A 27,990-nucleotide genomic window follows, 5' to 3' on the forward strand; every position below is an offset into this window, starting at 1 on the left:
GACTTCCCAAGCACACAATGGGGCAGGAGCACTGTACTCTGGCTAGGAAGCGCCCCGTGGAATTCCTCACCACCAGTAGAGAAGAACTTCCTTGTGAGAGCAGCTCAAGTAGGGGTGACAGGAAGAGAAGGGACAGCCAGCCTTCAGAGCCTTGCTGACCCAGAGAGCAGCCCCAACAGGGTACTTCCACAGAACGCCACCTTCCAAGCATGCTGGTCCAGTCAGGGTGGGCCAAGTAGCCCCACTGCTAGCATTTCAGCCCTTCCTGCTTAAAAGTGCCATGCACACAGTCCCATGTGTCCACTCCACCTGGAGCAAGTCACACCACTGTACAGCCAGCACACTAGGGGGTCAAGGGACTGGCAGTTCAGTGGCACCCCCTAGGTACAGCCCTGTCTATATGAGAGCAAAGTTGGCTTTTGGGTTTGTTGCAGACCTTTATACTGTTAAGTAGTTTATCATTGCAGGCAAGAAGTTGTTTTATGTTCACAGGCTGTAAGCAAGAAAAGGGAAGTATGAAGGAAGTGTCACTGCCCAGCATGGGATGTAGGTCCTTAATAATGCATCGAATTGTCTTGAGTTGTTAGCTGTAGGTGACCACTAGTGGTGTTCTGCTGTCATTCTCTTTGGATTTGTCTTGTAGCAAGCTGTCCCTGGATATCATTCTGGGTTTTCCAATAACCTTTCTCATCCTATAAAGAGCATATTGTAGTAGCATCAGGTAAGGGACTATAAAAGGTGGTTTGCCATTTCTTGCCTCTGCATCATGACCCAAATCACTGGAGGTCTCCCATCCCAATACTAGCCATGCTTAGCTTCAGAGATCTGACAGGATCAGGCTTGTCTGGGTTACCTTGGGGTGTATCCATGTTAATTTGTTCCTGTTGGAAATGTCTTCATTATTTTGTTGAGTTCTTGCTGGTCTTAATGAGTGGTGCCTGAGGATTATTATTATTATTGGATTTTTATAACACCTCTCTGTCACAATATAAACTGGTTTAAGAGTTGTCAGAAACACTGACCCAGAAGACAGTCTATAGCTATGCATGTTCTAGGTTATGGAAAGCTTTTACTAAGTGTACTGCCTTCTACTTCTCTGCATTGAAGATCCCAATACTTGTGTGGTGATGTTTCCTTTTGCTGTAGATCGCCCTTTCCCTAAGGAAATGGATTAATACAGCAAAGCTTCTTTAGAATCATGCAGCTTTACTCAATGGATGAGGAATACTGGACTTAGAACTGAAAGCTGAGATTTGGGATCCAAACTCCCTTTCTGCTCAACTAGGCACTTTTACTTGTAAAAAAGTAGTAATGTCAGTTATATCCCACATTTCTCTGCCTGAAGGAGTTTCAAAGCAGCTTTCCCTTCCTCTCCCCACAATAGGCACCTTGTAAAGTAGGTGGGACTGAGACATTTCTGAGAGAACTGTGATTGGCCCAAGGTCACCCAGCAAGTTGCATGTCAAGGAGTAGGGAATCAAACCCAGATCTCCAGATTAGAGTCCACTGCTCTTAACTACTGCACCACACTGGCATTTGCAAAAGAGAATTCAAAGACCATATTTGGCAGTTTTCTCCTCACATTGCTCCTCAGCATATCACACCCTATGATGTTCCTGGGGGTTCACCAACGCACTGGGGGTATGGAAGACTGCAAGAAGAGAAGGGAGTTCTCGCTATGTTTATTTATTTCATTTATTTTTCCATGTGTATGGCACCCTTCACCTGGGGTCCCAGGGCAGGTCACAACAATAATAATAATATAATATAATACAATAAAATAGCATATAATTCAGTTAATTAAAAATTAAAATCCAGCCATTTCAGAAGGGCACATAAAGTGCATCCTTAATAGTCAGTAGGTGGATGTCAGCCAATTTTTGGGGTGTCTCAGTTAGGGAGATGAGGCATTTTGGGTGATGTTTCTAGGCCTCGTGGAACAGCTCTGTCTTACAGTCCCTGTAGAATTGTCTAAGGTTCCATAGGGCCTTGATTTTATTAGGTAGAGCGTTCTGCCAGGCCAGGGCCTGGGCTGAAAAGGTCCTGACCCTAGTTAAGGCCAGTTTATCTCCTTACGGGCTGGAATCTTGAGCACATTTTGCTCTCTAGATCTTAAACTTCTTGTGGGGACATATCGGAGGAGGCGATCTTGTAGACGTTGTGCAGCTCTGCTTACATTGCATAGGATCCAAGACCCTATGGCAGCAGTCCCCAACCCCTGGTCCAGGGACCATCACCGGTCCGTAGATCAGTCGGTACTGGGTCGCGGCTCCTCCTTGTCCTCCTCCCTGGCTGCTGCCTCAGGGGCTGCCCTCCACTTTGCTGCTGCCTCACCTTTGGTGCTCTCCAACGGCCGCCATGGCTGGGGCTCCCCCTCGGCATGGCACTGCGCAGCTGCTGCTGGCAGTGCCCTCCAGCAGGCGGCGGGAAGTCAGAGGCGCTGGCAGGAAAGCAAGTGGAGTAGGGGCTCAGGCGGCAGCGACATCCCTCAGCAAAAGACTACCCCCCCCCCAGGCCTCAGTAAAATTGTCAAGCATTGACCGGTCCCCAGTGATAAAAAGGTTGGGGACCACAGCCCTATGGGACCACACTCCAGCTTAGATTGCCCAGATAGGCTATGAAGTCACCATATCTAACCCTCACCCCATGTTTCCTGCATTTGAAAGAAATTTGGTATTTGGGGATGCTGTTTCAGCAGTTCCAGCACTGACACTACATCCTCATGGGGTGCTCTAACTCAGGCTAGGTCACCAAACAGAGAAAGCCGTTTGTGTGACAAGGCTTTCCCCCATGCAGCATGCCAGCTGATTTGGAAGGGGCAGGGGGAAAAAGAAGAGGAATGTTTTTTTCAGAGAAGCTTGTCAAGTTCTTGACTGAGCACAACAGTCACAAACCAGCAGCACAAGAAGCCAGAATGTGAAATGCTTTTAAGAGCAGGAATGTTCATGATGACCCATCTCCACCCCTTCAAATTTGTTTGTATGAATGTGTTTCCACAGGGAAGCCTGCCATATCCATCTATACACTTGCAAGAGGGCAAATAACTTCTTCAGCTTAATTTCATGTACCATTTTTAATGATACTCCAGTTTTTGAAGGTAGATATAGTTTGGTCATGCACTTTATGGATATATGCCCGAACCCTTCTAAAGACACTAGGAGCAAGATGCAACAATATTGTTCTTTACTCGGTAGGCCGAAGGCTTTCTCAGCCATCATTGCCCTCATCCGTCATAGAAACTAAATAGGATAAAATCAGCTCTTGAGATGCCATCAACCTTATGAGGTGACCAACTTCCTGTCACGTGATAAGGAATGAAGCTTCCAAATCCATGCTCAGTGAGCAATTAGCAAGAGGCAATCTGACCAGCATGGGAACAAACTATTTTCCAGAACCCAAGAAAGATCCACTCCAGGTGCATACTTAAGAATTTAGGAGCAGCAGAAATTAAAATTATAGATACGAAGCTCCTTACAGTTTCCCCCTTCCTCTTCCCCAACCCCCAGATATAGACAGTCTGGCCTTGTATGCCTAAAAACAATGCATACCTTGTTAAAGAGTTATCTTGAAACACAATGTACCAGCGGTGCTCAGTTCAGGGGTAGACAGAGACCAAGAGATAAAGACTTAAATCACCTATCATAAATGTGATCTTGAAACAAAAATCCACTAAGGACAGGTTAACCTCAGCAATTGTTCACTGTGCATAAATAGTTCCTGCATGCTGTTGGGTCATCTTGTGGAATGTCACCCAGTCAGTTTCAGGGCTTAGAGAAAATGTAGAACAGCTGGCACCCAGCCTACAGAATGGGGAACTCAGAGATACTAGAAATACCAGAACTTAAACAAGTAAAGACCAAGGAGGAGGGGGGATATGGAGTCTGGATCTCTACCAATTAAGCATTCTTGAAAAGCACAAGATGTCTTTTAATAGCCTAGGCATTTTAATAGCAGCCCCGATACACCAATACAAGTGATTATTAAAAGGCAATTTAAAAATATTATTGGGATTGTCTATGTATCATTTCATAAGCATCCGAGTCACAGGCACAATCAATCATGCATAGAAATATAGAACAGGGGAGTCATTATGGGAACGCTAAGTGATTTACCTGCTGGTTAGAACTGGATGCACACTTAAAGCTAAACAGTATATTCCAATGCCAGCTAGCAGACCTACTGCTCAACAAATTCAGTATGCAATGTCATAAAGGCAACAAGAGTTCCCAGACATTTTTAAAGAAGAGCCACCACAAGCACTTCAAAATAGAGCAAGTGATCAGAAAGCAATATCATTCTGAAAAATTAATTCAGGTGCAGCATTTAACTGAAAGCTTTTTGTCCAAATTGCAATTGTTTTGTAAATTAATTTTCTTTACTGTTGCATTGTTAGTATTCCCCTTGAGCCAAAGAAACTGCCACCCCCCCCCTAAAAAAGAACCCTAGCTATTGGAATGAGCAATCATTCATCATGCAAAAATTAGGTAAGAAACTTTGACAAATTGACCTCCTGGAAAAAAGAGCCTTCAAAACAAAGAAACTCATGACCACTGGTCTGAAAAATCTATTGGTCTTTATAAAATTACAAAATAAGATCAGAACGATGAATATTGATACTACTGTCAATGAACAATGGTTTAACTTGGCAATCCAAAGTACAAGCACTGGGAAGTCTCCCCCTGCCCCAAACTGATTCTGCTGGAACTTGTGTGTGCCAATTACTGTAAACGTCTGCTTTTATTTTTGTTACATGAAGAAGAAGAGGAGTTGGTTCTTATATGCCACTTTTCTCTACCTGAAGGAGGCTCAAAGCGGCTTACATTCGCCTCCCCTTTCCTCTCCCCACAACAGACACCCTGTGAGGTGGGTGAGGCTGAGAGAGCTCAGTCAGAACAGCTTTATCAGTGCTGTGGCGAGCCCAAGGTCACCCAGCTGGCTGCATGTTGGGGAGTGCAGAATCGAACCCGGCTTGCCAGATTAGAAGTCCGCACTCCTAACCACTACACCAAGACTTTTTAATTTTTGCTTTTCCAGGTTCTGGATGAAATGCATTTTTCAGCCCGTTACTTTATGTTTCCTTTTACTACCACCACAGATAACTGGGGAGGTTATAATAGATTTTATATACTTATTCATTGAACAAGCAGCAGCTTTCTTTTTATATACAAGTCCCAAAACTATCAGCCTGTTAGAATGTTCTTTGCCAAGTTAGCAAAAGGCCCTCCCCCCCATCCAAGTCAGACTGAAGCTCTAGCCACAATTTACAGAATTATTAACTTCAAAACCCGTGATGAACTACATATTTGCCCATTTTGTTCTAGCAGACTCTTAGTCTGATACTTCTCTCATAATAACTTAATTTTCTTGTAATAGCCTGTCTCAATGCCTGGGTTTTGGCATGATTACACAACCATGCTGCTGCCCGCAATAGATTATCCCAAAAGAGACATCCCAAACAAATCAATACCTGCAAACACCTGCGTAGCCAGGAGACTGGATCGGCTGAAATGCAACCTGAGGTCTAGGAATCCGAGTCCTGACGAATCCAGACTTGCCATGCTTCTCAAACTGATCCATGTTCTTAGCCAGGACAAAAAAAAATACTAGAGTTTTTTAGCCACAGAGTGAAGGTGACACCAGTCCATCAGGGTGTTCTTTCAAAGTATCCGGAGACAGGGGAAGTCACTGGAGCAGCTGAGCATTGTTCGGCAGCTGACTGTACGGAGCACCAGTTTTGGCGCCACCCACTCATGTCACAGGATTGCTACTAATTGGACAGCAAATCTTCCTCTCTTTTTTTTTTTCCTTTCTCACACACCCGGTGAGAACAGCGAGATAGAAATCTGGTCAACATACCCACAAACTTCAAATGCCAGCCAGCCTGCCTCTTATTCCAAGAAGTGTAATCAGCTGTCTTGCGCTTAGAACAAGAAGAAGCAGCCGGGTTTCACGGTCAGAAGCTCAGAGGACTTCCTTACTGAGAGGCAAAGCAACCGGGATCTGAAGTTTCTCTGTGGCTGCCTGTTATTGTCTAATGCGGGGATAGTCGACCTGTGGCCCTCCAGATGTACATGGACTACAATTCCCATGAGCCCCTGCCTGCAAACGCTGGCAGGGGCTCATGGGAATTGTAGTCCATGGACATCTGGAGGACCACAGGTTGACTACCCCTGGTCTAATGCAAGACAAAATGCAGAAGGTCCGTCAAAACAAGGCTAATCTACATCTAACATTTGGCCCTTACAAAAGCAACCTGGGGTCAGAGATCCTCCCCCTGTGGCTTTTTGGCAACCGTAATGGGAGGGATGAAGCTCAAATGCTTTGGCCACCCCATGAGAAGGAAGGACTCCCTGGAGCCTAATGCTGGGAGCGATTGAGGGCAAAAGAAGAAGGGGACGACAGAGAATGAGGTGGCTGGATGGAGGCACTGAAGCAGTCGGTGCAAACATAAAAGGACTCTGGGGAATGGTAGAGGACAGGAAGTCCTGGAGGATCATTGTCCATGGGGACGCGATGGGTCGGACACAACTTTGCACCTAACAACAGCAGGAGGGAGGGCTACTTGTCTAGTTTTTTTTTTTAAGTTTGGATATACGTACATATACGAGAGCCAACTTGGCGTAGTGGTTAGGAGTGTGGACTTCTAATCTGGCATGCTGGGCTCGATTCTGCGCTCCCCCACGTGCAACCAGCTGGGTGACCTTGGGCTCGCCACGGCAATGATAAAACTGTTCTGACCGAGCAGTGATATCAGGGCTCTCTCAGCCTCACCCACCCCACAGGGTGTCTGTTGTGGCGAGAGGAAAGGGAAGGCGACTGTAAACTGCTTTGAGCCTCCTTCGGGTAGGGAAAAGCGGCATATAAGAACCAACTCTTCTTCTTCTACATCAAGATGTAATGTTGGTTATCAGAGAGCTTCAGAATTTACAATTATACTTACAACCAAACCAAACGCCCTGTGGGACACAAGATGGGACTTCAGTGCTTGACCCGACTTGCTACATTGAGTGGAAAGGGGGCAGAAGGGGCTTCCAGCTTCCCTCTATGCCACTTTTGTCAGCAGTAATAGCTGGGGGGGAGGGGTTTGAAAGGAACCCCAACCCCCTCATGGCCATTTCCGCTAGCAAAAACAGCATGAGAGGGAAGCTGGGAGTCCCTCTTTCACTGTGATCTGGAGGCCAATGGAGCAATGGCATACTTTTAAAACTTCATACAAGTTGCTACATGGGACAAATCTTCAGGTCAGGCTCCTGTGTCACACACAAAGTCCAATCCAGCACGAAGACTATCTCGTGCAGAATCTAGGTGGCATTTCTGTCTTAAGCAATGCCCATTCAGGGTGGGAGCTGCTGATTAATAAGAGGTTAATAACAGGGTCATATAGGAGATGCTTCATTTGGAACAACATTAATAAACCACCAGAGATTACACGCTTTTATCGGCCCTATGCCGGGAGTAAAACAAAAGAGGCAAAATGAACTGCTTCGGGTGACCATCACAATCCCAAGCATGTTTCAAGCATATCCTAAGAAACAGACCACAGAAACATGACGTAGTTCAATAACATGCATGTTTTTTCAGAACTAAGTCCCAGTGAATTTGGTTAAACCTATGTGCAGACAAAAATGTGTTCACAAGACTAGTGTCTATTCAATGAAGAGATGGAATGGTTCCACGTAGTTGAGAACAGAGTCTCTGTGTTATCTTTTATTAGAGAGAACCAAGTTGACGCCTAACATTGTGCAAGCTTTCAAGCTAACCAGAACTCTATTTCAGGCTGGATGTTACAAAATTTAAAAGTGAAAGAAGTGTGGGAAGTAGGTTCTTCAGGTCGTGATGTTACAACCTGATCTTACAAGCATCTTTGATGAAATGCACGCAGCCACAAATGGATTGACTCTTGAGATTGTCACTGAAACATTGTTATGGCTATGATCTTAACTGGGGCCCAAAATTAAACAAAAACATTGGAGATTTACATCTAAAACTATGCTATTCATATAAAATAGCACCTATGGGATGTGCTGTGGTCCCAAGCCAATGGAAAGGTCATGGCAATGATTTACAGAACATGAAAGAGATGCAAGATCCGAACACAGATCGCCTGTACCTGTGTGTCTCAAATGCTGTTGGAGGGAGGAAGGAAAAGCAGGAGGGGTGGAAGTGTGAGAAATAAGGGGAAGGGGGATGGGGGACTCTAGCACCATTCATTTTTTTCCAGCAGGAAAGAGACAGCTGATTCCATTCATCTCTACTTCTGAGCCTTTTATTCTCTTTTTAAAAGAATATTTGTGTAATATTTAAAATTTAACAAGCCCAGCAGGAATCACTATCAATTTTAATAACCTTGAAACATGCAAGAACAAGAGTTAAAACAGCTTTGATGTTATCCTAGTAGAAACTTTCACAACAGCAAGAATGGCAGAGGCCCATGTCAGTGGGAAAAGAAACCCAATTAAAATAATGTGTGAGAACTTTGATATTTGTAGCTCAAATTTTAAAGAGCAGAAAGTAACACAACGGGAATTAATTTCTTGCCAGGGATAAGAAGTGTTCTGTTCTCTTTTTTAAATCTTTGCAAAACAGGTTCCAAACCTATCTGGCTATCATTCAGAATAATAGCATAGTATGTTAAAACCTTGCATTTTCATGGAAAGGATGCAAAAGGTAGCAGCTTAAACTGGGCAGAGTAAGAAGTGGAATCACCCTGAAGTGAGCCAAAGGATCCGATGCAGCAACCAGTTCCAATGTGTTGGACTTACAATTTCAGCAGCTGCCATACTTGCAAAGACACTGCAGAATTCCAATTAAAAAGCAAACACACACCCTTGCCCCTCCCCAGCCATTTATCAGTTCAATGTCTATACCATCTACGCATATCTAGATTCAAAGTAACACTCGATGTCCTTACGAAAGGACAATTAAACTGTGCATCTTTACAAGGTGTACATGGCAACTAAAATAAAAAGAAAAGATTCTTCTCTCCAAGTGCATGATAAAGTTAATCTTTTACCTAGGTCACACACAAAAATTCCAAAGAACAACCTGAACAAATTAATGGTTCAAAAAGTGTGAGACCACTGAAACCAGATTTACAGCCAGGATTTACCTTCAAAGGAGATGGCCAAGAAGAGATTGGGCCAGGGTGCCAGACAGGAATGCCCACAAAAAAGGGCAAACTAAGGTGACAAGGCCAAAATGCCCCCAGAGAGATTGCTTAGGATGCAGAACCTCTGGTCTGGGGGAGGTGGCCTGCTACAATAAGCCTTGAAGGTGTTCACACTGTTCAGCTTGGAGTGGGGCCAGACTTGGAGGAAGGCCCACCCAGAAGTAAGACATGGGGGCCAGAAAACCACAGGCCTGGCACACTGCATGCATTCATGGCACTACTGTATTAACTATCAACCAAGCTTTTCTTACACTCATGGACCCCAAGGCTTATGATGCAGCTTGACAAATCCCAGGTGTCAGATTAGCAGGGCATCTAGAAATTTCATTGTGGTGCCAACTTTTGCTGTCTCAGCAATATGCCCACAAAAAACCCTGCAGGCTGAAATACAAACCTAGCTCATACAAGTAGGGGCAGGCTTCTACAGTAAATAATATATATATATGTCAAGTTGCCATGCTATCAATCAGACAATATTCTAGAAGCCTCTTGTAAAACATGAAATGTACAGAGATAATCATGCACATGGAACTGCAGGAAGAAAGGGGAAATGGATAGACTTTGAGCCATTTCGGATCTCAAGCAGGCCACTCAAAAGAGCTGCCCAAGGCATCTTTGCATGGCTTCCATGTAAACCGTGTACAATAAATGCAAAGCACCTATGCGTGCTTAGTTGGCATTCTTTGTGGATCTTGTGCAGGCATGCTAACAAAGCAGGTGTCACTACTTTGCACAGGTTGTAGCACAGTCTGAACACAATCTAGAAACCATGCAAAGTCACACAGAGACTTGCCAGCCTCACTTTTAAATCGTGCCTCCAACTGCTCTGTTAAAGTCGAAAAGTCACCAAAATGTAACACACAGGTACTCTGCAAGATACACAATGCTGAATATTGCCCCCCTTCCATCTTCTAGTCATGGATAATCAGGGTAGTGTACAAAAGGGATTTACCAGAATTCGTTTTTTAATAGAGTCAAGTAGCTGAGCAAAACATATTCACACAAAGGACTGATTCTCACATACTCTGAGGCATAAGAAAGACCCCAAATTGCCCCTCCTTTTCTAGGGTCCTGACACTGTCATTTTGTGAAAGCCCAACTGCATGCCAAAAAAAGAAAAGAAAAAAAGAAAGAAAAATAGAGCATGGTACCCTAAAAATAACAAATCTCCTATTTTCCCATTATTGCACAGGACTTGAAATTTTCTGGTTCTGTCATATAGGTTGAATTTTCACATCTGAATAATGGGAGAGAAGCAGAAGGATCCCACATCTGAGGGCTGTGCCAGCCAGCACTTCATCTACTTCTTGAGGGTGAAAAGGCTTTAGCAAATTTAATGCCCCACTTTTTGACTCTCCTAAGGGCCATCAAGGCAGCTAACAAATTTAAAACACACATATTAGTCCATCTTGAGGAGGAAAGAAATAACTTTACTCCAGTGTGAGAGGTAGGAAAATACATAAGGATACACCTAGGGTCGATCATGTTAGATCCCTCCTTCCTCCGCCCATGCCACAGATCTCGCCGCAGTGACATCAAGGCATGCAAAGGCAAGCTGAGTCCATATCGCCACTTCAAAATGTTTCCGTGCTCAAAACTCTCATCAGCATCTCTACAATGCAAAGCCATTTACCTTTCAGCGGATCGATGCCAGCACCTTGAGAAGTCTAGCAGCAGCCATCTCTCCGAACAACATAAACATGTACGTAGACAGCAAATGCACAAATGCTACCGTCACTTAAAAGGGTTTTGTTCTCTCAATCCAATTGCTTTCCTGAGTGCATAAATCCTAATCAGATCACAGCTGGGGCAGTATGTCAGAGGGGCATAATGCCCTATCCATTTGGAGGCTCATAAGCAGCTTTAAAAGCACCAGAGTGTTATGCGACAAACAGAGGATTAGGCCTTCAGGTGGGGGACTAAGCGCACCAGGAGCAGATCACGCTGCAGAAGTAGCCTCTGTATTTATGGCATAAGCAAACTACCAGCAGATGGAGATCGGGTGAAGCAGGAACTCCCCCGCAGCCCTAAGAACCGGCATAGTCCGCTGCTGGTGCACGGATTATAATGAAGAAGCTTTAAGACAATTATTGGACTCTAAATTTTATTTAAAAATACCCTTTAGCTTTCCTGAAGATCTAACTAAACTCATTAAGTGATGGTACATGAGGGTTTGTCACAAGATTTTATTTCTAAACAAGAGGCTAATTTCGGGGTGAATGATTTCCCATCTATTCCGTACCTTTATTTGTTACCTAAAATTCATAAAAGTTTAGAAAAACCTCAGGAACGCCCATTAGCAGCACAGCTAGGATCAGTATTGGAGCCTCTATCTAAATTTATAGATTTCCATTTGAAAAAACAAATACTACAATCCCATGTGATCCTTAAAGATTCTACTCACTTTATTAATCTTATATTGAGAATGCTTATATTGTTTGAATAAAGTTTTTGCCATCGACAGTTTGAAAACTACTACTTTTTGTCTACTTGTCTACTTGTTGGTGCCCAGCAGGGTGCCAAAGCTATACAAGCTCAGCTGAGAGCCACTTCGCAACCTGCAATGAGAAACTTCAACCCACACAGCAAGTTATATCTCATTCCCAGAGGCTCTATCCAATTTATTCAGGGTGTGGTAATAAATTTTCACCCACAGTTTCACTTGTAAGGGAGAGAACATTGTTAGATAAATTTTCCATACTTCCACAATACATCCCATGAGATCTGATATACACGCCATACACTTGCCAACAGCCAAGCAATAAGATACCTTCTTTTTCAGATAAGAACTTTACTGAACTACTTCTCTGTCACACTGCTACCCAACAAGAAAAGATGGTCACTGACAATCTATTCTTAAGAGAAGAGTATATTTGTTCCTCAGGTTAGAAAAATGATTGGTTCCAATCAATGAATTTACTTTGATCAAAAGCTGAAGCCCGAACACCAAGAAGGGGGTGGTAGGGGAGGCAAACACACACACATATTACACCACAACCTGAGAGCCAGTTTTGTGTAGCACTTAAAGAGCAGTGGGCTCTAATTTGGAGAAAGGGGGTTGGATTCTCCACTCCTCCACATGCAGCCAGCTAGCTGACTTTGGGCTAGTGATCCTTCTCTTTGAGCAGTGGTTCTCAACCTTGGGGTCCCAACCCCAAGTGGGGTCACCCGGCCCCTTCCGTGGGGTTGCTAGGTTGGTGGCCACTGCCGCCGTGGCAGGTGGCAGTGGCAGGCAGCAGCCGGCAGTGGAGGAGCCATGGCAATTTTCTCATTAAAAAGCCAACAAACGAAAACCCATTTTAGTAGTGTGCTAAGGAAATCACCATTGTCCCCCCCCCCAAAAAAGAACTGATAACAAATCACGTTATTTTGGTATCACAGTACTTCTAACCAAAGAGAGACAACCCAAGATTCAGCAGGAACTTGATCTCTAGCCCGGACAGGACTGGCTGGTCTGCAGTCTCTACTGGCATTATTCCTATGCAACTGGACGAGCAAGGGACCACTGAAACTCAAAAAGAAAACCAGCCAGTCAGAGGATATAAGAACTTTTGTTAGCAGGCCTAGCATGACCACTGTGAACAAAATACAGTTGCCCATTTCATAAAAATAAGAAGAAAAGTGGTTTCATTTTCATGCAAAAAGTATATACATATCTCACAAGCAATTAGCCTCTAGCTCTTCATGGAATTAAAAGAGAGACTGCAGTAGTTTCTCTTGGAATAAAATGCCACCCTTCAGGTTTGTGTTTTGAATATCAGTCAGCTTCTTCAGCGTGGGAAGGATGTGGCTCTTCAAAATTAGAAAAGCCGTTATAAAGAAAGCAGCTTGGTGAACCAACTTGGTGTAGGAGAGCCAGCTTGGTATAGTGGTTAGGAGTGCGGACTTCTAATCTGGTGAGCTGGGTTCGATTCTGCACTCCCCCACATGCAGCCAGCTGGGTGACCTTGGGCTCTCCATGGCACTGATAAAACTGTTCTGACTGAGCAGTGATATCAGGGCTCTCTTAGCCTCACCCACCCCACAGGGTGTCTGTTGTGGGGAAAGGGAAGGGAAGGGGATTGTAAGCTGCTTTGAGACTCTTTCAGGTAGAGAAAAGCGGCATATTTATTTATTTTTATTTGTTTTATGTATAATTATTATACTTGTATACTGCCGCTCTCTGACTTGCCATCTCACGGTGGTTCACAACATGCAATAAAATACCTATTCATAAAACAGTCAATTAAAATCCCAGCAATAATAAGTCCCCAATTATAAAAACATAAAAATAAGGACATAAAAACAAGATGGCGGATTAATGTAAAAGCTTATCCCGACCTCACAAGCAGCTGAACCAGTATGGACTGGGAAGCCAGAGATGCAAAGCTAGAAATAAGAAAGATGAAATAATTCAGGGTGGATCAACCAGTGGATCCAGGCTGATCTAATATCTAAGCCTGGAATCAGGGGAGGGGGGACCAGATCACACTCCCAGGTACTCCGTGCACCTCACCTCCACCAAATGCCTGGCAGAAGAGCTCTGTCTTGCAGGCCCTGGAGAACCCAGAGAGTCCTGATAGGGCCCGCAGCTGGTCTTGGAGCTCATTCCACCAGGTTAGGGCCAGGACCGAAAAGGCCCTGGTCTAGGCCAGGCGTGTTTCCCGGGACCCTGGGATCATTAGCAAGTACATACCCACAGAGCCAAGTGCCCTGCGGGGGGGCATAGGGAGGTAAATGGTCCCTTCTTCTTCACTGGCAGGGGCTCTGAAGCCATGACACGCCACACAAGGTGCAGGCAATACCAAAAGAGTTATCAGGTGCAGCAGTCTGTGAAATAATACTGAAGGCTTTGGCTCATGCAAGAGAAGAATCCATGAGCTGCTACTGAAATGTATCTTGCTTACTCCCTAATAACACCACTGTTATCAATAGTGTCCGAAAACTATTGAGGCCGGGGGTAACTACAATGGTCCAACACTAAAATCAATAGCTATATAATCTTGTAAAAAAACAAAAACCAAAAAAGGCCAACCAAGGTGACACAAACCAGCATGCAAGCCATCAAGAATCCCAGAATTCTTACTGAGGTTGGATGTTAAGAACTTTTAAAGATAAAGGAGTAGAAAAACCCACATCTTTCAAATCACGCTCTTAAAAGTCCCTTAGTCAATGGAAACCAAGCGGAAGAGCATTACCTTAAATTGTAGGAGGGAACCCATAGGCAAAATCTTTTCCCAAGTTGAGTTTCCTTCTGTTGAGATATCCCAAATTTTATCAGATGCATTCAGGAATGTTTAAAGTTGAAACAGGTTGAAAGTAGTGGTGATGGTTCAAGGCAAAGTTTAAGAACAAAATCCATCTCACATTCCCCTTTTTCTTTTTAACATAACAGCTTGATGAGGTGTTCTGGAGAACTCTCAAGTGGTGGGAACACAGCTGCGTGTCATCTGGGCTGATCTTAATAAAAGCTATTATTTTTGTTTGTTTGTTTTTTGAAAATCAGTGGACCACTTTGCAGAAGAAATACCGTGCTATGAAAGGGTCCCTGCTTAAGAGGATACCTTCTCCGCATGAATTATATTTATGCCTTCCCTTTGAGCTGTGCCAAATTACAAGGCACCTCACAAATCTAAACAGTAATTACATTCAGCAGTAACAAAAACAAGGAACAGACAAATCCGTAAACCAAAAGCCTGCATTATAGGGTATTGTTCAAAAAATAAATTTGGTGATTCACCCTGCTTCCTCAGCTGCAGGAAATTCCAGGGAGCAGGCCTCTGTGCAGGATCTGTTTTTCCCTGTAATATGAATACAGCAGAGACACAGAGTCTGTGTAATGTATGTTTAGAAGCCTGCATGTGAAGCAGAACACGCTGCAAGCAAACATGAAGGCAATGCTGCACCTGCATCAGATTCCCACCGGCAACATATGGAATCTGCAAAGCTGCCACCATTCCAGCTCCCATCCCCCTGACTCTCTCTTTGCTCTAGCTTAAACTGCATCCTTCTTAGTTCCCTGCCCAAAATTTTAGAAATTTTAAATTGAAAATAAAGCAACACATTGTCAGTTCAAGGCTGAACCGAACAGAATATTGTATGGTCCAAAATGACCGTAAGGCAGCACAGGCCCACTCACTTACCTGGACACGACAGGATACTGTTTTCTAGCTCCAGTGCTACTGCAGCAGTTGGTACACACAGGTTAAGCTGTGACTGCACATACAATTTAAACATGCAACAGCACCAAGGGAAACAACATCTCAGATGATCTCCTACCTTATGAAGGTCAGTTCTGAATGTCTTTTTTTAAAATGTTAATAACCTGTGAATTCAAGCCAGCCACTGTCCCTACAAAAAAACCCAAACACCTATCAACAAAACATCTCCAACCAGTATTCTTTTTGTTTGTATCTGTGTGGCTTGAATGTTATTATCAACTTCAAATTATTAAACTAATAATAAAAGTCTTAAGAGATTTGTTTATCTACATTCACAGCTGTCTTACCCTGAAGCCAAAAATTTGTTTCCTGGTTCCCAGAACACTTCCTTTTTCCTTTACCCTCCTCATTTGCTTTCTGCTATGCAATAAACTCTGGTGGCCAGTTTTCTGAGTAAACAAAGAGTAGACTTGGAAAAGGCATTACTTGGTCCTGCTTAATAGGTCTGGTATTTCACTTAATCACAGAATCATAGAGATGGAAGAGTCCATGCAGGCCATCTAGTCCTGTGGTCCCCAACCTTTCTATCACCGGGGTCCGGTCAACGCTTGACAATTTTACTGAGGCCCGGGAGGGGGTAGTCTATTGCCAAGGGACGTTGCCACCTGCGCCCCTGCTCCACTTGCTTTCCCGCTGGCGCCCCTGACTTCCCGCTGCCCACTGGGGGGTGCTGCCAGCAGCAGCTGTGCAGTGCCATGCCGAGGGGGAGCCCCAGCCATGGCGGCCACTGGAGAACACCAAAGGTGAGCTGGCGGCAGAGTGGCAAGGCAGCAGAGGCAGCAGCCAGGGAGAAGGATGAGGAGGAGCCGTGGCCCGGTACCAACTGATCCATGGACCGGGACCGGTCTAGTCCATCCCCCTGCTCAGTGCAGAATCAGCCTAATCTCTGTAGGGCTTGCACCTCATCATTGTCCCGTTTACCATGTATGAGTGCCACAATTTGTCATATAACACATCCTTCTTGTGTCTTTTCACGTCTGGCAAATATATAGGGTTGCCAGCTCTAGGTTAGGAAACCCCTGGAGATTTGGGGATGGAGCTAGGGGGGTCAACTTTGGGGGGGATGCCAGCGATGTATAATGCCATAGCATCTGTACTCTAAATCAGCCAGTTTATCCAAGGGAACTGATCTCTGTAGTCTGGAGGTCAGTCATCATCCTGGGAGATCACATGCAAGGTAAAACTCAGTCCTCCCCAAACTAGGTACTAATAGTGATGTCTGGCCAGGCCTTTGGGAACAGCATGAGGTGAATCTCCTGTCTTTTCTGATGGATGTAGAAATCCTGAACAGACACAATGCCACATTATGCTTTTAATGCATGTCGCAAAATCCATTTCTTCTCCAAGCAGCTGCTTTTTAAATCAGCTGCTAAGGATGTATACGCGCCAGCCCCACTCCCCAGTTCCTATACAACTGACAGGATTTCCTTCAACTGTGATAAGGGTGTTATTTGCAAATGCCAACTCACTTTTGAGATTCAGCTTGGCTGGAAAAACACAGCTGAAGCCAGTGTACTGTTGTGTTTATCCATCCTCCTCCCAAAAGGATATCCTTCCATTTCTATGGTACAAGGATATCACCTGCTATTGAGGTAACAGGAATAAAATACAGTGCACCCTTCTTACTTGGATGCTTTGACCCTTCAGCCACGAAGAAAAAAATCTTGCCTTTTTCACAGTAACTCTGGGTCCATCTTCAGTTCCCAGAAGCAGTATTGTACTTAGCACAGCAATATCAAAAAGGAATCTCAACAGTCTAATCTGATTAACTAGACTGCACTCTGTGCAAATTTATGCTGGAATGAAATTGTGTTAAATTGTTAAAGTACCTGAATACTCCTGGGGCTTTTTTTGGGAGGGGAGGGGGGTTATTTACTGCAAAAATATTAACAGACCTATCCTTTAGGACAGGGGTATTCAACCTGTGGTCCTCCAGATGTTCGTGGACTACAATTCCCATGAGCCCTTGCCAGCAAATGCTGGCAGGGGGTCATGGGAATTGTAGTCCATGGACATCTGGAGGACCACAGGTTGACTACCCCTGCTTTAGGAGTTATTTCCAGTGATATTTTAATCCATCATCAACTTCTGAAAATAAACCAAATTAGATGGGGATGGACAATGATTAAGAGCTTGTTGACACACAGAAGAGATGATTAGCAACTGGAGTTGTAAACCACAAGCCTATGCATATACAGGTGACATGATTATTTCAATAGCTTCTGCTAATTTGTAGGAAGAGGAAAATAGTTTTAAATTGAACCCTGTAAATTGCCTACAGATAGCAGCCGGGAATAGCCACAACCTCAATGCAGTTAATTTTGAGAAGTCAACAGGCAGATTTCACAGCACTGCTACTTAGAGCTTCACCAATGTTTTTTATATCCATGTCATGGCGTTTTACAGAATTATGGACACAAATTCAAGAGAAAATCTGAATTTCCTGAAATCTGAGCAGGTGTACATTGTGGAAGCTGTTTCTTTTTAAGAGATTCGCCACACAATGTACATTGGAGGAGTGTAAGTTTAGTAACTATGAATTTAAAATGTCCCAAAGAAATGCAATAGTTTCCTCCTTATCCCAAAGCATGCTTAAAAAAAAATAAGCAGCTTCTCACTTAAAGGAAACAAAGCAGAATTACTTGAGGTCCACATGTCACTGCTTCCCTGGATTATCTCTGTTTATCTGCCTACCGTCCCCACCCCCACCCCCAATCTGGTTGCCAGATGCCCCTTACTGTGACCCTGCCCCTTATTCCACAACATCCTTATTTTGTAGAATGAAAACATTGCCCTATGGCAAACAGAGCTACCTGGGCTTTTAACACAGGCTGTTTGGACCAAATAGCAGAGGCAGACATGGATAGCCTCAGGAAGAGTGCTTGCACTCGAAAGCTCACGCCTTGAATAAATCTTTGTTGGTCTTAAAGGTCCTACTGTACTCTGATTTTATGGATTGAGAAACTTACCCAATTCTGAGGAAAGAGTAGCGTTCGCTCAGATCCAGGACCATGAATCAGGGACACAGCAAAAAAGTTTTGGAGCCAGAAGACTAAACTTTTTAGCCTTAACCATCATAGGCAGTTCTGGCAAGCCAGAAAATGGCTGAATCTACCTGTTAATAGGAAAGTTAGTAAGTGGTGTAGACAGGGAACCATACACACAAAGGCCTCAAAGGGGAAAATGAAGGTACTCATTTCTTCAAGTGAGAAACTTTCTTCCTAAAAAAGCATAACTTCCTCATAAATTTCCACTCAGGCTGCTTCATCTATAAATAGGCTGGTTTAACAATGGATACACGTGAGAATAAAATCAACTTCCTCACATCTTGGTTGACCACATAGTCATGAAATGACTACCTCGGGATATAGCTATATTAAAACCTGCAACAAACTGTCAGGATTGTCCTCACAAAAACTGCAGGACTCTAAATATGTTTATGTCTTGGCTCAGTTCCTTAAGCAAATGAACTGAGTATTCCCAGTTGAGGGATTAGTACCCCCGCTCTCATCACAGAATCCAATCCCAAGGATTAGCTGAAGGAATGATTCTTAGTAGTATAGGTTTATTAGCTGTACAGTATGCATTTTGTATCAAAACACTAAACATCCTTTTCCTCATGTCGTTTCATTTTCCTTCTTTGTAGGCTTTCTCCTTTATCCCATTACTTCACTAAATTGTCCTCACACTGCTACATTCAGAGAGAGCGATCCTAAAGAGGTCTGCACAGAACCCCTACTCAGATCTATTCAAAGCAGCTTACTCTGGGGAAAGTCCTTTAAGGCTGCCCTGCCTGGGAATTTTCTGACAGAAGGCTCTGGCGTACAATTTGTTACAGAAACGTACACAGGTGAAGTAGTCACGTGGTCACATGTCCCAATGAATTACATAAACATTCAAGGTGAGTGGCCATGTTAGTCTGTCCATAGCAGTAGAAAAGAGCAAGAGTCCAGTATTGCCTCAAATACTAACAAAATTTGTAGAAGAGTTGGTTCTTGTATGCTGCTTTTCTCTACCCGAAGGAATCTAAAAGAAGCTTACAGTCACCTTCCCTTTTCCCACAACAGACACCCTGTGATGTAGGCAAGGCTGAGAGCCCTGATATCACTGCTCAGTCAGAACAGCTCTATAAGTGCTGTGGTGAGCCCAAGGTCACCCAGCTGGTTGCATGTGGAGGAGTGGGGAATCAAACCTGGCTCGCCAGATTAGAAGTCAGCGGTCCTAATTACTATACCAAGCTGGCTCTGTGACATTTGTGACAATGTATAGCAGGGTATGAACTTTTGTGAGTACAAGCTTTTGTTACTCATTGCTTGCATCCATAAACATTGCTTGAACTCATAAACGTTCAAGTAAAGTGACTGACCATCTAGGTCGGTTGACCTACAATGAGGCTGACATGTGATAGCTGCAAATTGATGGACCACCGTAGAGAGTTAGCAGCCACTGACAGAGAAGCAGAAGTATTTCACAGTCAGAGTAGTTCAGCAGTGGAATAGGCTGCCTAAGGAGGTGGTGAACTCCCCCTCACTGGCAGTCTTCAAGCAAAGGTTGGATACACACATGTCTTTGATGCTTTAGGATGCTTAGGGCTGATCCTACGTTGAGCAGGGGGTTGGACTAGATGGCCTGTGTGGCCCCTTCCAACTCTATAATTCTATGATACTATGTGGCCGCAATCACCACAGCAAACCCACATTCTGAATCACTAACTACTACAGAGATTCGAGCAGCCACCAGAGACTTAAGCAGGGAGGTTATTATTATTATTATTATTATTATATTTATACCCCGCCTCCCCCCGAAGGCTCGAAGGTTACATGAGGCTCAGCATCAAGGAGGGACTGAGTCAATCCTTCCAGTATGCAAATATATAATCTGGATTATTCACTAATTATATTTACATCACAACATCTAAAAACTCATAGAATCATGGAGTTGGAAGAGGCCATACAGGCCATCTAGTCCAACCACCTGCTCAACGCAGGATCAACCCAAAGCATCCTAAAGCATAACAACTAATTTTACACAACTCATTTTACAATTGACAAAACCAGGGCACCAAAGACACTGAGAGCAATTGTAAAAATCCATTTACTTTTGATTACACTATTCCAACCTCTATTGCATCTTTTCTCCACACTCTAAGTAGTTTGCAATATGGTTCTTTTTAAGAGACAAAGAAAGGGATGTGGGGGAGGCTCAGTTTAAGCAATTAAAGTTCTACCTAGCACAGAAAACTAATAATTGCTCCTCATCCATTAAATCCCATACCGTCTTATGTTGCTTGTAGGGTATTTACAAGATTCATTACAAAATGCTAATTAGTGTAGAAATATTTCCTTGAGACTATATTGTATGTAATTGTTTAACCATGACTACATTTGGTCTACAATTAATATGTTATGGCATGCATTATTATATTACTGAAGCATTCAGTGTTGTAAAGTCTAATTCTGTATCTGAATACTTTATGGTGATCATGTAAGACTGCCAAATACTTTGTTTACTATAAAACTACGCACAGATTTAAATTTAGCAAAAACTAAGCCACACGTGCTAAGGTGGCAAAGTGTCAAGCAGCTTGTACCTCTCTCAAGTACGGTGCATATTTACAATTTTTCTTGCAGAAAAAATAAGGTATGGTATTTCTAAATTATAGAAATATGCTAAGTAGTACAAATGTATATGCTGAACTTTAAATGATGTGTTTTTCTTTGTTGTTGGTAAAGTAGTTTAGGCTTTTAAGGAAGCATTGAATATATCTATATTTCTGCTACCCCACCATCCAAATGTGGAGTTGGAATCCATGGCTTCAAAACTTTCAAACATTTTATTTCTCTAGATATCACAGATCAGGTATTTTCTATATCCCCCCCTTTATAATCCGCCCCTCCTGGCATACCAACTCTGTATTATGGAGGTTTTTGGGGTTTTTTTTAAGAAATCGGGGTTTGCAAAACGTAACAGGGCAGACCAATTGATTATACCTGGTATCTGTTGGTAAAGGTAAAGGTATCCCCTGTGCAAGCACCGAGTCATGTCTGACCCTTGGGGTGACGCCCTCTAGCGTTTTCTTGGCATACTCAATACAGGGTGATTTGCCATTCCCTTCCCCAGTCATTACCGTTTTACTCCCCAGCAGGCTGGGTACTCATTTTACCGACCTCACAAGAATGGAAGGCTGGGTCAACCTTGAGCTGGCTGCTGGTATTGAACTCCCAGCCTCATGGTCAGAGCTTCAGACAGCATGTTGGCTGCCTTAGGCTCATCTGTTGGTACTGCTAGCTAATTACACCACCATGAAGAGTTTTGATTATACAACATGCAAATCCATTGGTACACAAACTTCTGGCATGATGTTTGTTTAAAGATTCTTTTTCCTACTGCAAGGAGCTTGGTAGGAAAATATTTGTGTACTGTTTAAATGCAAACACACAGATGTATATCTGAACAAACACAACATACTTTCTAAGGGATAGTCTAACATAATGTAACTAAAAACCTTTCAATAGAAGAGTATTATAAAAGTCACAAGTGATTATATCCCAGATAGATCCTTCAAATGTACACAGAAAAGTCTCACAACATTGTAGATACACAACTACTCCATTTGTCAGCTGTCCCTGAAAATGAGGGGGAAAAGAAAGGGGGGGGAGAGATAGCACAGCAAACAACATATATTTGTGTTTGAGATTCTTCTGAAGTAATCATAAGACTGGTTAGATTAGAATGAGAGAGACCCTGGTTCAAACCCCCAAGTCCAGCATTCATGGATTCAGCATTAAACAGGATGTTGGACTAGAATTAGGGGTTCCCAAAGTGGTCAGTACACCCTCCCTAGGGGCTGTAGAAGGGCAGTGAGGAACTTTAGGGCACTGGGGTGAGGCGGTGAGGAATCTGACTGTTCCTGCTGCAGCTTTGTTTTCCTAGCAAGAGATGTTCCAAGGTTGCTTGTCATTGCTTGCCTCTGGGTGGTCACCCATCCCAGTGCTGACCAGGGCCAACCCTGCTTAGCCTCCTGAAAAAAGCAACAGTTTCCCAAGCTGGGTTGGATGGGATTCATATTCCTGCTGAGTTCCTTCCCAGATCTGGGGCCAAGGGACCAAACCCTATGAAGATAGGTTGAGGGACTTGGGAATGTTCAGCCTGGAGAAAAGGAGGTTGAGAGGGGACATGATAGCCCTCTTTAAGTATTTGAAAGGTTGTCACTTGGAGGAGGGCAGGATGCTGTTTCTGTTCGCTGCAGATGAGAGGACACGCAGTAATGGGTTTAAACTTCAAGTACAACGATATAGGCTAGATATCAGGAAAAAAAATTCACAGTCAGAGTAGTTCAGCAGTGGAATAGGCTGCCTAAGGAGGTGGTGAGCTCCCCCTCACTGGCAGTCTTCAAGCAAAGGTTGGATGCATACTTTTCTTGGATGCTTTAGGATGCTTAGGGCTGATCCTACTCTTTGATTCTATGATTCTATGACTCCACCCCAGAGCCCCAGGAATTTTTTAACCAGCTTGGTGTAGTGGTTAGGAGTGCGTGTAGTGGTTAGGAGTCTAATCTGGCATGCTGGGTTTGATTCCGCACTCCCCCACATGCAGCCAGCTGGGTGACCTTGGGCTCATCACGGCACTGATAAAACTGTTCTGACTGAGCAGTGATATCAGGGCTCTCTCAGCCTCATCCACCCCACAGGGTGTCTGTTGTGGGGAGAGGAAAGGGAAGGCAAATGTGTGACATTTACAAATGACTTTTCCAAAGAAATATATTTTTCCAGACTCAAACATGTCTGCTGCACAGCAACCAAAAATAAATGTAGGCAATATAGTATGTTTTGAATTTGCAATAGACCTAACACCAGCAAAGGGAGGGGGGTGTTAGAGTTGTGGGAGTCAAGGGGATGGTAGCCCGAAAAAGTTTGGGAACCAGTGGACTAGATGGCCTGTATGGCCCCTTCCATCTCTATGATTCTTGCTGGGTGATCTTGGTCCAGTCACACATTCTCAGCCTAACCCAGTCTAACAGCATTGCTGAGAGGACAAAACAGAGAAGAGGCGAACAACGTAAGCTACGCTGGGTTCTCAAGGGGGCGGGGGGAGAGATGGGATATAAATGAAGGAAATAAGTCAAATAAGCGAATCTACATTTTCACGGAAATGAGGTAACTGTTGGCTGTGGAAAAGACCAACATTTCTTGTGCTCCAAACACAAACAGCATAGTGGAAAACAACCACACGGTGGAGCAGTTGACTAGAGTTACAGAAACCAAATAAAGGCCAAAGGCAAGGTAAGCTAAGAAGGCCAAGTAACTCACAGACAAAGGAATGAAATGCCATTTGGAGCAGGCGTAGTCAACCTGTGGTCCTCCAGATGTTCATGGACTGCAATTCCCATGAGCCCCTGCCAGCAAACGCTGGCAGGGGAATTGTAGTCCATGAACATCTCATGGGAATTGTAGTCCATGAACATCTGGAGGACCACAGGTTGACTACTCCTGATTTGGAGTATTCAAAGAAAGCCTAAGGCATCCTGAAGGCCTTGATTGCAGATGCACACGAGCATGTTTAGATTTTTAACACAACTAGTGTGGTACGATGGCTAAGGGACTGGGTGAGGTCCAGAACAACAAAATTCAAGCCCCTCAACTGTCATGGAGCTCACATGGTGACTTAAGAGCCCATAACAACATCTCAGCCCAACCAATACGGTAAGTATAAAACAAAGGGGAGGAGGAGAAAAGTGCAATAAAAACATAATAATCAGTAATTTATTACAGTCATGGAACAGCAGGATAAAACATACACAGCAGGGTGGTTATAATGAAAAATTATATATATTCTTAAGAAGCAAAAGTGTCACTAAATCAACAGAACCAGTAGCTTCTGGCAGCTGCACAGAAGCTGGAAACTCTGCCCAAGTTTTCAGAATCAAGGTCTGTACATGAAAACAAGAGTCCTCCAGAACCCATTGCCTGAGACTGCCTGGACTCACTTTGCTTAACAGCAGAGACCTAGTAGAACAAGATTCTTTGACCCATGATGAGCTACTGTGGGCCTTCTCCCCCCCCCAAAAAAAAAGACACCACTATCCATATACTTCTTTTTTGCCACTTCCCAGCACCAAGGATCATCAGCCATGCTCCTTTAAGGCAGTACACAGTAGGCTCTAGCAGGCATGCTCTCAAAGGAAACAGTCAGAGGTGTCAGCACACAGGTGATGACTGCCCCTGGTCATGAGGTCAGACAAAGAGAGGTTGCTTACTCAAAATCTGTATCGGTGAAAAGGGAATTGGATTTGGCATTCAGACAAGGCAGAAACAGGAAAGCTGTGTAGATTTTATGTCATTTCCTGGAAATGGAACCAAGCATATCTGACCACCACAGATTGTTCCAGCTGCCATCTCTGTAGTCTCCAACACTCTGATTTGTATAGGAACGGATAAATAATCTTTCAAAGTCAACCACTCTCATAATAGCACCTTGAATCATGTATTTGCTTGATCTATCCAGAGGGAGAAGAGTGAGGTTATAGGGGTAAATATAGGAGGAAACAAACTGGTATGATTTAGCAGGTCTGGTTCCCATAACTATTAAAGCATGAACTCATTTCTACAAAGATTCTCTTCTTTCACAAGAAGATATAACCAAGCTGCAAACCACATGTTTCTGGACAGACTTACTCAGAGATACATTTGATTAGCTGGTTTCTATACTGGATGGCTTCCAGTTTTTGATCCTTCTTCCCAGAATGTCATGGGTACTAAAGTGTAACAGCTGTATTCTATACAAGATGCAAACAAAGGGAGCATAAAATCATGCCATATAAGATAATTCTATAACCAAACTGTGTTTATTTTTTTTTAACATCCAACCTGATGAAACATTCTGGAGAGCTTGAAGGCTTATATACTCTGTTGTGTTTTGTAGGGTCAGGAGGCAATATTGTTTTGGTAGTTATAATAAGTGATGTTGTGTCTCCCCCAAAGCAATGAGCCACTTTTGATTTACTGTTCAGCTGCTGAAAAGAGCATTTAATTAAAAAAAAAACCCGGGGGGTTGTATGGTTCTCCCCCACAGTTTGCTTTTTAAGGCCAAGTTATATTAATGTAAATTGGGGGTCTTCTAACCAGTATAAGAGGTGCATAATGTTTACCAGATGGAATAAAGACATTGAACATCCTGTGTTTTCACAGCTAGTACAGAAGTTCCATAACACTGCTCTTACTCAGACATAATATGTCCTTCTGCTGAGATATTAGGTGTAGCCGTCTTTTAGCAGAGCAGACCAGTCAAGGGAGCTCTGGCTCCCGAAGGTCAATGCTGCCGCTATCACCACCCTAAGGATCCACAAGGGTCATTATTATTTTGCATTGTTTAGGAATTTAACCACTTGCAGTGTCATCCCAAGCAGAGTTACACCGAAGCCAGTAGGCTTAGAAGGGTGCAACTCTGCTGAAGCTAACAAGGTTGGTATAGTTTTATTATTCAAGTTCTGGAAAGGAACAGGCCAGTCCCTTGTCTCCTTGTCTGCAAAGATTTCTTTCTCCTACCCAAATCTGATACATAAATCAGTGTATCATTTTGACTGGGATTTCTAAATGCTTTTCAAAAGCATGCCTGCACATCTTACACCACCTGTGGCTAATGTTTCTGTGAGCTGTGCAGACTGGAAGATGAGCAGTGTGGGTTGAGCACCTTTAAGCATGTGGCCCACAGGTAACGAAGACAAATGAGGACCCTAAAGAGTAACCACTGTACGCAAGAAATGCAAAATGAAAATCTTTCAATATCCAAGAAAACTGTCCCTGAAGTTCAAGACTGCAAAATACATTAATGGAGCAGATTCAACTGTATAGCAGTTCTCCTATGAGAAGACTATTGTACAATACTGTTTTAAACTGAGCTACAACACGATTCCCAAAGATCCTTTAGCCTTGCTCAGGGAACATGCAGATCACCAAAAACAGACTGAAGAATAGCTCTGCAGGCCGAGCATACCTTTCAGAATACCATAAGCCAGGGGTGGTCAAACTGTGGCCCTCCAGATGTCCATGGACTACAATTCCCATGAGCCCCTGCCAGCTGGCAGGGGCTCATGGGAATTGTAGTCCATGGACATCTGGAGGGCCACGGTTTGACCACCCCTGCCATAAGCATTCACCCTGTTAACCCAGAATCCAGCCCTGCTATTTGCTCCTCCGCCACTTGGGTACAAAAAGCAATCTTTTTTTCTCTTTTCAAAAAAGAAAAGCCTCCAGTTTTAGTACAGCCTCTTGGCAAAAGGAACCTTTCCAGATTAGAGACACTGGGGAGGACTCCCTGTTCAAACAATAACAGCGCGTGTTTCTTATGAGAAGCTGGAGTCTGCTGAGTAGTCACAACAGCCAACGGTCCCGTTCATTACTCAATCCACACACACACACCCCTAATGAAAAAGCTGTTGTCAGCTGACTGACACCCTCAAAATGCTGGCTTGTGTTAGACAAGATGAAGGGAAGACACCCCTTTATCTTTGCTTCATACCCAACTGCTCTCTAAGTTTGATCTAGAGTCAGCCCTGAAAAGATCTCTGCATATCCTGCCTTAACGCAGACACAAACCTTAACAGCTTCCCAAGCCCCAATCGTTCTGTTTCGCCACGAGGTCCATCACCAACAAGCTCGCCCAGGCTTCTTCCCCAAAGTATGAAGCATAGTCGCTTAAATCTCAAACAGGGGTGGTGTGTATATGTGCGCTTTAAATTACAACTTGAGTTTGCCGGATGGAAACTAAGGGAAGGATTCCTGGGCTGTATGGAGCAAGAGGAGAATATCCTGTTCCAGCTTTCTGGAATAAAAGGCAGACGTGTAAAAGAGGAGCCATTCCGGCGGCAGCAGTTAGATTTTTAGCTTTAAGCCGTTACTCCCCGCCCCCACTAGCGATCCTATTTGCACGCACGAGGAACTGCAAGCGCGATTCTGATGTTATAGGTGCACAATTCCCCTGCTATATCTGCTCCTCCAATCCCACAGTAAAAGGGGTGCCGAGCAAAGGAGTTCGGCTTGCAGGAGCTGAGATGCACCAGTGGGAATCGCTCTACAACTGATCGCAACACAATCCCCCTTTTTAAAAAAAAGTTGTGGGGTTTCTCACGCATCCTTAAGGCAACCCTCGTACTTGGGTCGCTCCTTGCCAGAGATCTCGGCAATTAAAAAAAAAATACAAATGAATCCCAGCAGTCTCCCTTCGTGATTGTATCTCCAGGGCACCATCTGATGCGCCTTTCCTTGGAAGTAAGCGGCAAAGATCACCACACGGGGCTTGCTCCAGAGTAAAAACGGCAAGGATCGTGCAGCGATCGCTTCTCTCTCGCGCGCGCGCGTGCAGGGGTCCCTCTTTCACCCCCCCCCCCCGAAAGAACAAAGGGATCCCCCTCCCCCCGACGACCTACCTGCTCGCCGCTCCCGGACGCAAGGAAAGCGGCGACAGCGCCTCTCGCCTCGCCCTCCAGCGGCTTCGAAGCGCTCTCCACTGCGAGAGGACGAGCCGAGGAGGAGGAGGAGGAGAGCTAGGCGGAGCCCGAGAGGACGGAATCAACCCCGCGCTGGACGGCTAACCGGGCCCCGAGGCCAGAGAGTCGCCGCGACT

General features: G+C 44.1%; 1 protein-coding gene across 9 annotated transcripts in view; it reads right to left on the minus strand.

Annotated features, from left to right (window-relative positions):
- The window catches only part of ARHGAP40 (Rho GTPase activating protein 40), a 72,366-nt gene that overhangs the window by 43,701 nt on the left and 675 nt on the right, over window positions 1–27,990 (minus strand). For 2 of the 9 annotated variants that reach the window (XM_077335406.1, XM_077335405.1), the window contains exon 1: window positions 5,468–5,724. The exons of 2 other annotated variants lie outside the window; for them this stretch is intronic. In XM_077335406.1, coding sequence (XP_077191521.1) covers window positions 5,468–5,577 — 110 coding nt within the window. In that variant the 5' untranslated portion in view covers window positions 5,578–5,724. Of the gene's footprint in view, window positions 1–5,467; window positions 5,725–10,802; window positions 10,925–14,346; window positions 14,536–18,338; window positions 18,398–26,963; window positions 27,096–27,793; window position 27,990 lie in introns of those variants that run through there. 5 more of the 9 variants (XM_077335411.1, XM_077335413.1, XM_077335408.1 and 2 more) reach the window with 5 other exon arrangements.

Source organism: Paroedura picta, chromosome 4 (genome assembly GCF_049243985.1).
Source record: "Paroedura picta isolate Pp20150507F chromosome 4, Ppicta_v3.0, whole genome shotgun sequence".
Taxonomy (NCBI): Eukaryota; Metazoa; Chordata; class Lepidosauria; order Squamata; family Gekkonidae; genus Paroedura; species Paroedura picta.